The 16784-nt window shown below is 47.2% G+C and overlaps 1 protein-coding gene across 1 annotated transcript; it reads left to right on the forward strand.

Moving 5' to 3' along the window:
* Window positions 1–1420: 1420 nt before the first annotated feature.
* LOC129386344 (uncharacterized) lies at window positions 1421–10928 on the forward strand. Its single transcript, XM_055074201.1, has 4 exons — window positions 1421–1692; window positions 5408–6611; window positions 7434–7645; window positions 10291–10928. Exons 2-4 carry the CDS (start codon window positions 5464–5466, stop codon window positions 10389–10391), a joined length of 1461 nt encoding a protein of 486 aa, XP_054930176.1. The 5' UTR covers window positions 1421–1692; window positions 5408–5463; the 3' UTR covers window positions 10392–10928.
* Window positions 10929–16784: the final 5856 nt, after the last annotated feature.

The following is a 16784-nucleotide window of genomic DNA, read 5'->3' on the forward strand; positions in this document are numbered from 1 at the left end:
CGCTTGCTTCTTTGGGAGCTTGCAACAGTTCATCATAAACAATTTTTTAAAGAATACACTTCAGTACTATCGTTTTCTACGTACTCTTTTTCGAACATTGAATATTTACGTCATGTTTTTTTTTTCAATATTACTTAGATTAACTGCTAAGCAGTATTAACTGCTTGTTCTTCGATTCTCAGGTGAATCTTCAGGGGGGAAAATTTCAGGCTCTCTTCAGATCTCTCAAGAGGTGAACGGCAAAGCCTACTCTTCCTCCTCTTATCATTCGCTTCTTTCTCTTTGCCTCTTCTCTTTCTCTTCCTTCTTTTAGTCATTACTACTCACTACTAAGCATATTTAGTCATTTGTAATGAATTGTGGTCATTACAAGCCGTCGTTTGACATATTGGTCATTAGTAGTCATTTTAGTCATTACTACTCGTTACTAGACATTTCCAGTTATTCCTGATCAATTGTGGTCATTACAAGCCGTCGTTACACGTATTCGTCATTTCGGAGTCATTAGTAGTCATTATTAGTCATTACTAGTCATTATTAACCTCTACCAATCTCTATTATAGCGTTATCATTCACTAACTGTCCCTATCAATAATTTTTCATTCTTTAATCTGTCTTTAATCTGTCTTCATATGGCGTGATGACGCTTCGACGGATACTCCGGCGGTCAAGTCTGCTGGCACAAACTTCACCACGAGCCTAGAAAGGCTTTCGCCATAAAAAATGGAGTCACTTCAGCATACTCCAAAGTGGGTGAAAACGAAAACCTTGCGCGCTCAAGAGACATTCATTAAATTGCTTGACATACTCATTCGAATGCGTCATTACTTCTAATTACTTGTTTTCTACAACCAAACGTATTCTGTTCGAGTGCCTTAATTCACGTTACCTTGGTTGATTGCGCCTTAATTAACTTTGCCCAAATTAACGCCAAAGGTCGTGCATTCGCACTCCCACCAAAGGTGGAGGGTGCGACTCCCATCAAAGGTCGTGGGTTCGAGTGCCTTAATTATCTATATACTAATTAACTGTGCCTTAATTAACTTCACCTTAACACCAAAGGTCGTGGGTTCGACTCCAACCAAAGGTGGAGGGTGCGACTCCCACCAACGGTCGTGAGTTAGAGTTCCTGAATTAACTCTATCTTAATTAACTTAGCTTTTTTTTATTTGCATATGATGAGCGGCATTGGAGTCAGCTGTGGAAGAAGACGAGGACGAACGCGTGAGCAGTGGCACGAGCGCGTCTCTGCGCGAGGCGAGCTCACGTGACTTCCGGTGCCGCACGCCGCGTTTTCAAGGCCACAGTCTGACTTGGCATTTAAGAGGAAACTTTAGCACGGGGCCGAGCTAAAACTTCCTCTTAAGGCTTTCGGCTTAATAAGAATGACTGTAATAATTTCTGTCCGTATTATTAACACTGCTGCTGTTTTCTCATTGTTCTATCGCCCGCTTTTTCTTTAGTTCCCCGTTGTGGGTGCCATAATGCCTGCGATGGTCATCTTCATGACCATCGTGGTCGGCGCGCCGGCTGCCCCTCGTGACCAGGTGCGAGCGCGGTGCTCGAGCGACTAGTGCGAGCGGTTGACCAGTATCGTCTCGCCATTCTCTTCCCGGTTCGTGCTCCGTTCGACAAACAGCTACCGAAAGTCGTGCCTACTTTGGGTCGGTCTCGGGCTCTTCATTGTACGAGGTAGGAATTCCCCCCCCCCCCCCCCCCCCGTGTACATCTTCCGCACTCGAACGCAAAGAGCTCTTTGCCGCGCTAGGCGTAATGTATGGAGGCATTGACGCGCGCCCTGGTGGCGTAATGGCTGTGTTGTGCTGCTAAGTCGGAGGGCGCGGGATCAAATCCCACTGTCTGCGGCGGCATTACGAGGGGAACAAAAACGTCCGCGTACCCTCATTGAGTGCACGTCAAAGAAACCCAGGCGGTTAAAATTTTATACGGAGTCCCCCACTATAAGGTGTGCCTCATAAATAAATTAGGGTTTTGGCGTATAAAGCCCATGCATAAGGTAATTATGGGGACACCTGACCGGCATTCGCAGCTTAACGCGTTGCTGCACCACTGATATCGCGACAGGTTAATAGCGGTCAGGTTTAGCGCACATTTCATTCGTCCACGAATTGCCTCGGTTTTTCTTATCTCTCTCGCTCCTTCGGACTAATCCTCATAATGCTTTGTGTCTTAAAGGTGACTGTGCAGGTGATAGAGTAATCCCGCTAAGCTCAGTAGCGCGTGCTTGCGTTATACTCAGTTTTGGCTTCAATGCTATCAGCGACGGTTTGTAATGTTATGCGATAACTTTCTTTCGTCCGGCGGCTTCTTCTTTATTTTTTTTAATATGGTCGAACTGTCTCCACTGAGGGTACATGCTCTCGCACAGCAGAGACGCGACGTTCGTCGACCGACTATAAATAACCGAGACGCACGTCTTGTCACGCGCGAGCTTGGCAACATCTGAAAGTTCAGACACGGTCGGGGGTGGCGCTGTGTCGCGTTCATCCGCCACGTAGGCTGACGCAGTGTTCCTCACAAACCTCCCGAAAATTTTGTAAAAATTTAGGAATTTGGGCTCCCTCCGTAATTTTGAGGACGTTGCGTCAAGGTTTAAGAAACCTAATGTACTGAAAGATCTGGTGGCGCAATACTGAAAAAAAAAATTTTGCGTTGTAATGCGTTGTTCTAAAAAAAGAAAGAGAATTGTAATGGTACACGCACCATCCTCTCCGTGGCACCCTGCACGACGTCGTATGCCCGAGAGGCTAGTTACTTCGAACAAATTTCTGCAGACAAAGCAGGTCAAACCAGCAACAGCAAAGTCAACAGCAAAGTCATGATGAAGTCACTACATGTGATCTGAAACAGTGGGTTGTGTCCGCGGAATTTTCACGAATATTTAGGTTAACAGGTTGGCACGTGTGTAACGGTAGCGAGGCGCTTTCGTCGCCAAGTCCGCTGCGCGTCCCTTGTCGAGATGAACCGTTTCGACTTGCCGGCTCACCACAGCTTTGCTTAGACCGACTCCGACAGTGCGTGGGCTCTGCGTGATTTCAGAGCGAAAGATCGGAGTAGTGTCTGATTTGGCATCCGTGAGTCAACGACCGGAGAAGAAACCGTCGGTGCACCGCCGTTGTCATGCCATCGTCGCCCCGCTGTCGTCTTTCCTTTCTCGTCATGCCGCCGTCGTCGCCACGTTATCGTGAATGTTATCGTGAATGTTATCGTGAATGTTGTCGTCGGACCGTTTTGTTCATACGTGCGGCCATCATCGTGCCGTAATCTCTATTGTCGTCATTCCATCATCGTCGCACCATCGTCTCCACGTTGTTGTGCCGCTGCAAAAAGCGTGTCGGTGATAATTTTCGCCGCCATCATCAAGCGCCATTATGGGCGCCATCAAACGCCGTTAGGGCATCATCTGTAGAAACTTCCAAAGTATTGTTGGGGAGTTCATTTCATTTCTGCTCCCCTCTCCCCCTTCTCCCGCCGTAAAAGCTATCCGCTTACTTTTGACAATCATCTTGAATGGTTTCGGTGGTAATTTTATTTAAGTAAGCTTTATTTTTTTCCGAGTCGATGTGCCCAGGCTTGACCCACGTACTCCTCATGGGCTCTCACAAATAGTAGTAAGGATTCATCAAAGTTCCATGGTTATATTCGAGCTTCTTCGTGAACTGGAAGCGCACCTCTGTGGGAGCTCGACGTCCCCCACTATTTAGTGGGCCTTGGTGACCGCTGGCAAATGCCCTGATGATGATCATTGATCACGAGGAGGTGGCGTTTCGCAGATGACAAAGGGATCCTTGCCCTTAGTCTTCGCGGAACAGTTTGTGCCTCCCTGCTGATCCAAGGACATGGCGGTAATAGCTACTGTAGTCACATACTATAGCCTTTCTAGAACTGACGCAGCACGGAAGCTTCGCCTACTTGCTCGGCAGTGCACCGCGTCGCAATGGAATGAGCCACATTTAAGAAATACGCGACTGTATACTCACTTGATCCCAAACTAAGTCTACGAGCGCCATCACAGCTTCGCCGTAGAGACGCCACGCTTTTATATCGACTTTGGTTGGGCGTTGCCTTTACCAAAGCCTATGCATTCCGCATAGGGATGACCGACACCCCAACCTGTGACCACTGCGGCCATGAAGAATCAATTGACCATATTTTGTGCGCCTGCCCGCAGTACAGTCGCGATCAATTTGAAGGTGATCGCTCGAGCTGCGACCGGCGAGCCTTCCAAGCAGCATAGCGGCCGATTTCGGAACTGCGAAGATAAAAATTGCGCTGCCTTCTTCCCCTTTTACGCTCGTACAGGCTGCAACCGTCACCCCCAAGACTAACTCGACAGATTTTTGTGTTTGTTACCGTTTCATGGCAATGATGTGTGCGCGTCCCTGCCTCATGCATACATTGGCTAACAATGACGCCTCTGTGCAATAGCTGATAAGGCAATCAAAATGAATTCGCAGGTTATCTCGTGAAGGGTGACGAAAAGCTGCGAGTTGCCAGACGGGAGTGACACCTGCTCAGGGAACAGCAAAAGAGACAGAGGGAAGCTATCTGATGTTTCCCTCTTGACTGACGGTGATGACGTAACGTGGCGCTGCTCCTAGTTTCGGTCGCCGCTCGAGCGATCACCTTCATATTGATCGCGACTGTACAGTCCACAGAGGGCATGCCTTCGCCACGAACTTGACCAATTAGACGACCAACCGCTATCCGAAAAAAGAATTCTACAACATCGAAAGGACCTACCGTCACAGAAAAAGGCCGTGCAAGCGCTATTGCGCTTTTTGCGATCTACCGGCCTGTGTGAACGACTTTAACTGGAACGCCTTTGTGTGTGTGTGTCTCCATGTGTGCGTGTTTCTTTTTTTCCCTTTTTTTAGCGTTTTCCTCTCTGTCATCTTTCTAACCCCATTCCCCCATCCCCAGTGTAGGGTAGCAAACCGGAGACTCATATCTGGTTAACCTCCCTGCCTTTCCTCTTCATTCTCTCTCTCTCTCTACTATAGCCTCAATTGTATAAAATTTACCGGTCTCACATGTAGACTTCTTATACAGACTGCTTATGACAGTCTGGTCACCACAATGCTGATAGTTCGTTCCTGGTGCTCAACCGGCAGCGTACACCGCACCTGTTTCCGGAAAATCTGGCCGCTCCCATGTTCTCAACGTTCTTCTGTTTCGCTTGGCGCGATGACGTTACGACCGTCCTCGGATGTGGCGCCTGGCGCTCAATTTCATTTCACTTCATAAGCATGTTAGCTAAAATATTTAATGCTATGACACCCGCCATAAAAACGCTGCATTTTTCAGGCTGCACAAAGTTGCGAGCGTTCATTATTGTCCAAACTTTGACTCATGAATCATCGCCTGACTTCTTCTCCCCCTGCAGAAGGTCAAGACAAGGCGATCGACCGGTAAGGACGTCATCAGGATAGGTGAACGACGATGGCCACCGACCAGGCAGGGAATGCCGGAAAAGCAAACGAAAGACCACCAACTGCAGCTGCCGTGCCGTTTCCCACCGGAGCACCGGCCCCCACGTCATTACGAGGTTCGGCGCCACCAATCGCTGCAGCGTCAAAACGCGATGCCCTTGCTCCCATTGCCTGTGCGGCGCCGCCTGCGGAAGTGCGTGGACCAAAGGCTCCGGCGGTCGCCGCGCCGCTAACGCCAAAGAGCGCTGTGCTAGCTGGCGCTGTGCCGTCTGCTAGAGCGCATTGGCCGGCTGCGGCAGCGCGGAAGCCGAAACGTGGCATGCCAGTTCCAGCGATCGTTTCGATGTCAGCGCTGAGCCCGCCGAGTCCGCTGGGTCCAGCTATCATAGCAGCACCGTCGATGACGCGCGGACCACTGGTGTTTCGGACGAAGAAAGACCAGGCCATCCAAGCGCCGATTCGGCCACCGGTCTCTCCGGGGCCCGCACACGGCCCAAACGAGGGGGTCGCTCCTCTTATGCCACCGGCGGGCCAGCAGGCCAGGGGGAACCAATTGCCGCCAGTGTCAGCATCGCCATTCCTGCGACCTATGACCATCGGTCCCGGGGGCACTCCCGAGCTCGTAGCCTTCCCGCCCAGCTGGCGTTGCCGGCAGGCGCGCGCCGAGCCTGAGGCGGCGTTAGCAGCCCAGGACGTTCAAGCCGCTCCGGAGCAGAAGGGACTTTATCCGCTTATGGAGCTTGCCGACGACGACGACGACAGCCTGACGAGTCGTCCCGGCACCCCTCAAGAAGCGCCGCCCGAGAGAGAGGATCAGCAGTGCGGCTTCTTCTGGTTCCGGCCGCCTTTCCTGCGCGTCTTCCGCACTCCCGCCTGGGTGCTCCTAAGCCTGTGCTCGATCGAGTTCACCCAGAGTTTCGTCAGCAGCGGCGTGCTCAGCGTGGTGCTGCCCACCATAGAGCGGCGCTTCAACCTGAGCAGCCTCGAGACCGGCATGATCCTGAGCGCATTCAACGTGATCAACTGCTTGTTCATCGTGCCTGTGGCCTTTCTGGGGAGCACGCGCCACAAGCCAGTCATTATATCGTCCGGCATGGCGATCATGGCGGCCGGCTCGTTTATGTTCTTCCTGGCCTACGCGCTCGCACCTTCCTACGCGTGAGTCCCGCTTTGACGTGGTAGGAAAAACGTCACATGGTACTCGGCTTAAATGAGGTCCACAAGGGGCAGGAAAGGAATTGCATTGGTGCATACTTAACGTAGTATGCGCACGCACACACAGGTGGAGGTTATTTCGCGATAAATCACAGTGTGCTGGTGGCTAACAAAAAAAATTTACTCATTAGCTTTCAGTATTTGCTTTAGGGCGCATATCCTAATAGCAAAATTAAAGCCGAGTGGTATTATGTCATATATGCTTAGTACACATCCTAAGACTTGCGCCACTTTTGATCTATCCGTGCTCAAAATCTAGCCGTAAGAAAGTGCATTGGTGTTACAGTTAACATCATCATGAACTGCATGACGCACGCTTTTGCGGAAACAGTTAGCTGAAACGCTAATGTATTCACAGCACACTACGAGGCCGGCTATATCGAAAATGGTGCTATAGTCTTACGATTCCAGATAAGTAAACATGACTTCACCATTGCTTAGCCTCAATTTCGCAACTGCAACACTCACCCTATAAAGTAAGCGATAAGAAAAGTAATTGTTCGTAACAATCAAATTTCTCATAGTTGGCGCACCTCCCACAAGTGCGCCTGAAAAAGTCAGAGAAACGACGCAATATGTCACAGGCGATCACTTGTTATCGTCGTATCCGTTCTAAACAGTAAAAGAGAGAACGGGTGGCGTACACTCGTATATCAGTATTCTGAGTGTTGGCTAATAAAATACTGGGTGTCAGTGCAACGCGTATTAGCGGTACATATCGTCGGTTCAAGCGGCCGCCGTTCTCTCCTTTTCTCTTTCTTTCAGCTACGGCGCCGAAATGCCGGACCTGTGCTACGCGACGCCCCCGCCTCTGAACCAGACAGTGGACACGTGCGGCGAGCAGAGCATTCGCGACTTCCGCTTCCTGCTCATTCTCGGCAGCATGCTGCAGGGCGCGGGCGTGACGCCGCTCCACACGCTGGGCATGTCCTTCCTGGACGAGAACTTGCCCGTGAGGCTCACCTCCATCTTCATCGGTGGGCAGCCCTCCTTCCTGTCCCTAATCTTCGCACACTCAGTCGCCCGAAGGCTTTACAGAGAGGAGCAAGGGTACACAGTATAGTGTTCTCGGGCGACCACTTTTGGAGATAACTCTCGCGATATACCGCGTGACTATCGGTGAATGCGCGTCAGTTTGCGTCGACAGCGTTTCTCCATGGCACAATGCCGAGCGCGCTGTCCTGGCAGAGTGCCAGAGAGTGTCCCCGAAAATGGTCGCCCGAAGGCCTTACAGAGAGAGGAGCAAGGGTACACAGCATAGTGTTGTCGGGCGACCACTTTTGGAGATAACTCTCGCGATATACCGCGTGACTATCGGTGAATGCGCGTCGGTTTGCGTCGACAGCGTTTCTCCGTGGCACAATGCCGAGCGCGCTGTCCTGGCAGAGTGCCAGAGAGTGTCCCCGAAAATGGTCGCCCGCGAACACACCGCCTCGGTCGTGACGTTGTAGGAACGGTGATGATGACTAAAACTGCCACAAGCGTGAGTTAAAAATTCAACTCGTTATTGCACGACGCACAACACTCAAAGCACGACGACTCTCATGGGTCCAGTGTGTCCGCTATTTATACATGTCTCGTGGTACAGTCTATATGGCGATCGCCCGTGCTCGCCTACGTTCGCAAATGTATACAAGGGCGTTCACTTCACGCACGCAGTTTGATTATAACAAGGCTCTTGCTCAATGCAACCCGCGACAGCATTTTTTTTTTATACAGTGGGCTTATATTTTGCGCATGACGATAACTTGATAACAGTGATCATCTGGTGAAACGCATGAAGTTTACAAACGCTTTTCTGCGCTCGAACGACCAAAATACTGGAAAATGTGATATCGGCGACGTCTCATTGCCTTACCGGCGTTTATGCAGGTTTTTACCACGAAATGCAAGAAACGGTAAGTTTCGCTTCCATTTTGGCCTCTCTTAATCAAGCATTTTCCGCCAATGGAATTAAAATGAAGTTATTTTTAGTCTTATTATTTAACTATTTACCGAATCTCGCTCCCCTACAGTGACGTGGCCAGGGGAGGAGGAAGGGAGGGAGCAGGCACACGTGCCCAGCTTTCCCGTCCACCCCCTCACTACAGTGTACTACACTAACTCTCCCCGTCCCCTGTGAAGTAAATACTTGTCCCTCTTTCCATACCCCCCCCCCCCCCCCTAAAAGGAAAAGAAAAGAAAACACACTACGCCACTTGGAAGCCCTCGAACGCTCCCTGAGTGGTCGAGCGTCATAGCGTCCTCCACTGCGCTAAAAGAATGTGACCAAGCCTCATTAGGAGTTATACGTATGAGTAACATGTACGTGTAATACGTATTCGGGTATTAGCCTAAATTTTCAATAAAAATTCAACGTCGATTGATTAGGCATAGCTATATAGATGCGCTTAGCTGCTAGAGTAATAGAATGCAAAGGGGTGTGCTGTTGCTTTCTCTTAATAAGCCGCGGCTCTCGTTGCCACAAGCTGTCAGCGTGGTTAAATGGCACGATAGCTCTGTATTGGTCCTAGCTTTCCAGTAACAATATGCTGCACGCCCATACTAAGTCGATTTCGTGCTTCTAACGGCAATAACGGAAGTTATTATAGTTGGAGTATACTAGAAATGCATCCATGGTTATATTGCGCTTAGTTTTACAGTGACGATGTTAAGTGAAGGACAGGACGTGGACGTACATAGCGCAAACTACCAACTGTTTATTAGTGTTAAAGAACGCGCTTATATAAAAGGAGATATGGCGAGCGGGGGGAGGGGGGGGAGATATAAAAAGATATGACAAGGTGACGACATGTGATCATAGTTCGGGCAACGCATACATCGTTCACTTGCACCCGTTCACCCTGGCAAACTCGACCTCAGCTTCGATAAGGGCGATGGACGGAGTGCTTACGCTCTCTTTTTCTTTAGCTATCGCAAGCGCCTCCCACATAGGCGCGTTCTTTAACAGTAACAAACAGTTGGTAGTTTGCGCTACGTGCGTCCACGTCTTGTCCTTCACTTAATATCGTCAATGTAAAACTAAGCGCAATATAACCATGAACGTTCACCAACTAGCCCCCTTCATTGCTTTAGAAATGCATACTATAACGGGGTTAAATGCAGGGTGTAAGATGTATATTTTATATATATCTTAGACCGTGGTTAAATGTGATACAAGCAGTTACTCCCGTAAAAGTCAGGTCGTAAAAGAGCCCCCCCCCCTCTCTCTCTCTCTCCGTAGTGTGTAGGTCGTTCCAATTTGTCCCCGTTGGTCAGTGTTTTGTCTTCTTCGATAGCGCGAGACATCAGGTGCTTCTTGGTAATTTGAAGTGAGATAACTGCGTAGGAACCTGGACGGACGGGTACTTCGGCGTCTGTGCGTCTTGACAATTGTTGCCGTTGCTGAAGGGTCGACGTGAAAGGTGACCACTTGCGTAGAGTTAACTATAAACGGCACTCGTATAGTTTGAAGGTGCGCAGCGCTGTAATGCGTGGTTGTCCGTTTATTCAGATAAATAGAATAAATAAATAAATAAATAAATAAATAAATAAATAAATAAATAAATAAATAAAAAAAATTGCGCATAATTTTGTTAAACTCGTTGCTACCTTTTTTGTTGCCTCCCCCATTTGATTATAGGAACGTACAGTGCCATGGCCGTGCTGGGACCCGCCTTTGGCTTTCTCGTTGCCGGATACTTTCTATCTGTGTTCGTCGACTTGAAAGACGTCAGCCAGTAAGTATACAGTGGCACGCTCTTCACCCTTCTAAGCCCTAAATCTCTCCTGGAACATATTTTGGAAGTCGTAGAAACTCTACCGCACGCTTGTCGCACGTAAATGGTTCAGACATGGCAAGTACGGAGGGCTCGAAACACTCATTATTTTCATTATTATTTTCATTTTATATTAAAGTGCACGGAGGGTCTCAAAACACCGGACCTGGCGTCATCGACATTATTGTCACGTAATGGCGGAACCAAAATTGTGTAGCAATAAGACTATGTAGGATGATGTTGCTTGTTTAAAAAAAAAAAAAAAAAAAAAAAAGCTCAGCGTGCGTTTTTTGAATGCGATCGCGTGTGGTGTAGACGCAGTGACCACATCAACGGAGTGAGTCAATGCGTCGTGACGTCATGACGCTCCCACCTCCTGAATGCAGATACCCAAATCGTGGTTCGTCCTAACAAGTATTACTAAACAATTAATTGTGCGCTAGCGCTTGCCAGCATTTTTTCTAATGTTTAGGCGGTTTGAGCATTCATTTAACGAAAAAAAAAGAAACATTACAGGGCTTCTAAGAGCAGGTTCTGAAAAGTGAAGCGGACATTAACTGAGAAACGTTATTCAGGAGCCGTAGCTGCCACCTGTTTGAGAGTCATCGTGTTCACACGCACGCCACCCGTAGCCTGAGAACTTTTGACAGAGGACTGTATACAGAAGTGTGCGTTGTATACAACTTAAAAATACTTCTCATGAGAGCGCCCGTTATAAGCTAAACAAATCGATGTGGGCAGATGTCTGCGCAGTTAGTTGTACGCGCTTCATCGATTGTCTTCGGTTCATACCCTTGCGCCAAAGCGTCGTCTGGTCGAAACCAGTTTCAAACCCCGCCGTAAGAGCTAGAGAACCCCTCACAGCTTCAAGTGAGGATTTCTTCAACTGAGCCACCAAGTAGTTATATATAATCCTTTATTTTGTCGAGCATGAGGTCGCGGGTTCGATCCGCGGTTGACGCTGCCGTCCCGGCGACGCATTCCGGTGGGGGCGAAATGTAGACGTATGTGTTTGTTTGTTTGTTTATATCATTATCCGTTTAATTTAACACTGCATGGACTTGAAGCTGTGAGGTGTTCTCTAGCATTCAAGGCGAGATTGAAAGTGGTGACCAGTAGACGACGCTCTGACGTAAGGGTCACGTGCTCAGTTGCACGTGACCGCGATTCTGATTGCCTTGCTCCGCGAACCACTCCAACGCCACATTGTAGACCCAGGTGGACCGTGCTCAGTGCAGAATTCGGTCGTAAAGACCCGCGTATAGTAAATACACAGCGCGTTTTTTTGTGTGTTGCGCGCTTTGGTGCTGTTAGCAGCTATATTCCATTTCCTTTTGCGACTGTAGTCTCAGTGGCACGAATGGTAATGATCCACTTGTCACCCTCTATAGGCTCGGCCTGACAACTCAAAGTTCGGTGTGGATCGGCGCTTGGTGGGTCGGATTCTTGGTGGCGGCCATAATGGGCGGTATCGTCAGCATACCGATGTCCGCTTTCCCTAAACACCTGCCGTGTAAGTTGACGGCACGTCAAATATGCGATGCGTTATTGTTGTATAAGGGACAACATTGCAGGTCCGGCATCGTTTGTCACGAAGGCGACAAACCTTCTGTGCACATGGCGTGGATGTTGAAATGTCTCTATCTCTTCATTTACCCTTGCGTCTTCGTGTGTGACATGTACTTCATATATATATATATATATATATATATATATATATATATATATATATATATATATATATATATATATATATATATATATATATATATATATATATATATATATATATAACAAATCGAGCACGACTGTGGCCGCCTGTGGTGCTCAGGATAGCTAGCGGACCCCTGCCTGACCATAGTGAATAACGGCGTACGCGCGACGTTGTAAATCTTATTTTCGTACACATTCTTGTTGAGAATATGGGGAGAGGGAAGCTGTCTACGCGTGGCGAACAGCAAAGGGTAACTGCAAAGAGATCTCTGTATTCTCGGCTGTCTCTAAATATGGGCCGAAGGACGGCCGAACTTGGAACCTCGTATAATGCATGCTAGCGTAAATGTCTGGAAAGGTGCTTTTCCTATTTATAAAAATAATTTTATATGATTTATGTTAATCTATGACATCTTTGAGCGTGATATACGACTTCTGTCACAAAAATAAAAAAAAGCTAGAAAAAGGAAAAGAACCAAACATACGAGAGCGTTTCTTACTGATTACTTTTAAATGGCTCATGGTTTCGCTGTACGACGACGCCTGCGGAAAACACTATTGCTTTCCGAAGTTAAGCATCGATCCATATGGTGCTAAAGTTATGTTTAACAAGACAGTTAATTTGTTCATGGCGTGATTTTTGCAACACGAAGCATTGAAGTCCGGAATTAAAGAAAGAATGAAGAGATCGCGAAAGGAGGACAATAATAACCCTTCGCCAGGCCTTCGTTCTTTTGCAGCGCGAAGCACTTCAGTGCTTCGCGCTGCAAAAATCAAGCCATGAACTTGAGATTATCAGACAGTGAACTTTAAGTGCAAGCTCGAGCGGCGCTATATCATGGTGGGCGTTCCAAAGTAAATGGGCAGAACTGTCGAAAAGAAGCACGCAATATATTCTTTTCGTGTGCGCTGCCCTTTCCGCTGGAAGTATATATATAATTCTATGGTCAACCTACTCACCCAACAGCACGTTTTAGTTGAGGGCGGTATCTTTTGACTATGGCTCATGTTAATAACGCTGACATTTACGACGTGTCTGTTTTGGCCAACTGAGCGGCATACGTAGCACGAAGCTATACAAAGGAATCCGGGTTTCTCAGAAAGCAAGCAACCTTTACTGCATCGAAGTATGTATGTAAGCTAGAGAATAAACTGTCGCCGAAGATTCACTCTTGTCTCTACCACGCCCACTGGGCCCTCATGTCCTCATTTGAGGACATGAATCCAGACATTACATGAAACTGAATACAAGCAGTTCTTTTTTTCATAAATTTCGGTTTCTTATGCGGTAAAGAGGCAAAATAACACGGTAGAAAAGATATAGGTATGGTAAAAATATTCCAGGGCCGAAAAGGTAAAGTGTCTGCATTCTAGAATTTCATTTCTTGGACGCATAACTAGCCTACGGCTACGGGTCCAACCAGTACAGGACACACCTTTATTGTGTTTTCATGGATAAATAAAGAATTTGAATTTGAAAACAAAATTTGACTTTGCCAGATGATGTAATAAGACACCGCCGTCTGGTCCAGTCTTTCTGAATCTTGACCAAACTGAGCACACCAGAAGACCATCAGATCGCAGATCTAGCTGATATTTTCTATGTGTTTACCGTGCACCTTCAGTGCTCTCGAGATGTCGTGTGGTCATGTTGACAGAACCTAAGAAAACTCAGAGTCTGTTGGGTTTTCATGCGGTTCTTGCTAAAAATGACAGCTATCCACTCGGTTCCCCCGATTCTCTTTCCCCACTGCTTTACAAACATAAATGACATACAGTCACAACCTTTATGGCAATAAACTGTGGAGCACGTACCGACGATGATTATTTATTGGCATCCACTTTGAAACAGGGCTGTGTCAAATTCTCACCTAGCCTGCTTGATTTAATCAGGCACGCGATACATGTTTTTCTTCCTGGCATTCTTGTATATATCTTTTCCTTCTTTTCCTTTTTTTTTTCTTCCTCAACACTTATCTATTTACCCTGTACACGAAGCATTGAAATTCGGAATTAAAGAAAGAATGAAGACATCGCGAAAGGAGGACAATAATAACCCTTCTCCAGGCCTTCGTTCTTTTTTCTTTTCTTCCTGTACTTCAGTGCTTCGCGCTGCAAAAATCAAGCCATGAACTTGAGATCATCAGACAGTGAACTTTAAGTGCAAGCTCGAGCGGCGCTATTTCATGGTGGGCGTTCCAAAGTACATATGGCTGTAGCGGATCCGTTCGTACAAATATCTTTCCTACTTCTTCTCCAACAACACTATAAACATCTCTTGCTTATCTCGACTGCTGACCGGTTGATGCTTCCGTCCACTTCTAATCCAAGCGCTTCTGGAAGGTGGACGTAACCTAGGGGTCTCTCTGGATGAATCCCTTCGCATTCCATTAGGATGTGCTGAGTGGTCTCCGGATTTTTGCTGTGGCATACACGTGCCTCACCTTGTTGCGAATATTTTCTCCGGTATGTTTTTGTCCTTAGGCAACCGGCTCGAGCCTCAAATAGCAAGACATAGCCCTTTGTGTTATCGTACAGGTCTTCCCTTCTAATTTCTTTCTTCTCATTCTTGTAAGCCTCCATGCTCCTTTTCGTTTCCAATCTATGAATCCAAATAACTGTCTCTGTTTCTCTCGCTTTCTTGCTGATGACTCCTGATTTTCTATTTACAGTTTCAATTGCCCTGTACTCGGTTGCCAAACTTTCTTGGCCTCTTCCTCCATGCTGTTGTCCACGCTTTTCAAGTACAGATGCTAGCGTATTTTAGGTGCCCATTTATGTTCATCCGTGTTCCTGAGTCTTTCTTCAAAACTAATTCTAAACTGACTTCTAAAGAGGCCCAACGCATCTCACCCTGCACCGTCCCATTTGTGGTTTTACTCTGGACTCCAAAAGCCAACAGGCCTACCGATCTTTGGTGAACTTCCAAAATCGACAAGATATCCGGTTTTAAGCATACAATGGCATTTGCGAACGTTAGCATTAACGCCATTACTCCTTTCCATATTCCACGCACTATCTCATGTTAATTGTGGCCCCACAGTGCTCTGTTTCCTTATTGCAGCATTCCGATTCCCCTTTATTTTCAGATTCTCTTGGTTGGTGCTTCAATAAGTCGTTCATCCGTTTACGTATACGCCAAGGTACTTATATTGCTTTATAAGTATGACTTGTTGTTGAATTGACACCACGTAATCATATACTTGTCTCTTCATTAAGGATCATATCTCCCGATTTCTTTGTGCTAAACACAGATATTCGCAAGTGTCTGTAAATATCTTTAATTGTCCGCTAGTAGCACTATGTCGTCTGCATACGTCACTCCAGGGAGTTTTTGTGGCACCGTTTGTCCGTTATGCATGTAGGATAAATCAAATCCTAATTCGCTGTATTGCAGCCGTCTTTCTATGCGCTTAACATACTGTGTGAACAGCAATGGAGACTGAGGACATCCTTGCTTCAGCGCTTGGTGAATTCCAACCACTTCATTATCTTTCCGATCTTCCCATACACCTTGTACTCGGTCGTCTCCGTATATCTCTCTCAGCAGCTCCACGAAATCGTCCTCTATGCCTTCGTGCTTAAGAATATTCGATAACAATACCCTGTCTACGTTGTCATAGGCTCCTATATCTAGAAATGCTATCAATAAAGGTTTATTCTGGGCTACAGAAATCTCCATACACGGAGTTATTACAAACATGTTATCCTCTAAGCGTCTGCCTGGTCTAAACCCCCATTCTGCAGTTTCCCCAGTACATAATTTTTCTCCACTCACTTCGACAGGTTCAATTTTATGCCTTGCATTATCATTCTATATATCACTGACGTTACTCTAACTGGCCTGTACGCGCTTGTCTTATCCTTATCACCTTTGTCTTTGTATAGATGAGGTTCACCTTTCTTTTACTCGGTACAGACGGAGCACCCTGGCTGGCGGCTGGCGCATTCTCGTAGTTCATAGGTTTAGCGAACGCTCATGCTCTCGTGTCGTTTGCTGCCGTGGCTACCACGTGGAACCTGGAAATGACGAAGCATGTGGTCTCATACGCATGCGCACTGACGTATAGGGTCTGGCAGGCGAGTGTAGCAGAGGACGCGCGTGCGCAATGAGAGAGTGCGTCTGCCAAACAACAAGCTACCATGCAGAGTGTGCCAGCTGCTCGCCATCTCCAACTGTATCCATTCTGTACCGCGTGACCCGCGGTCGCGTGTTTGATGTCGTAAGTCTTGCGAATTGTATATCTGCTGGAAACCGATTGGAAACATGTCGGTATAGTGGTATAAAAGTGAGAAGCGGTGAGCACAAATTTATTTGTTTCAACATACTGCAGCCGCGAAGGGCTATCGCAGGAGTGGGAAAGTACAATACATGGACAAGCATATAAAGAGCACTGAACATCGATGATTAGTAATATACAATGGAAGTTCATCGAGTGGTAAAAATCTTGCGTAACCAGGCAGAGCATTCCACAATTCTATAGAACGGACAAAAAAAAACTATTTAAACGCATCAGTATGATGGTGAAAAGCGGACATATCCAACTCATGGTTATGTCTGATAATTGTGGGTCTAGCTGGTGCGATGTATTTGTTAAGTAGGGGAAATCGTGGGGAGTTAGAGTATAAAGAAACTTCAAAGATT

Source organism: Dermacentor andersoni, chromosome 4 (assembly GCF_023375885.2).
Source record: "Dermacentor andersoni chromosome 4, qqDerAnde1_hic_scaffold, whole genome shotgun sequence".
Lineage (NCBI taxonomy): Eukaryota > Metazoa > Arthropoda > Arachnida > Ixodida > Ixodidae > Dermacentor > Dermacentor andersoni.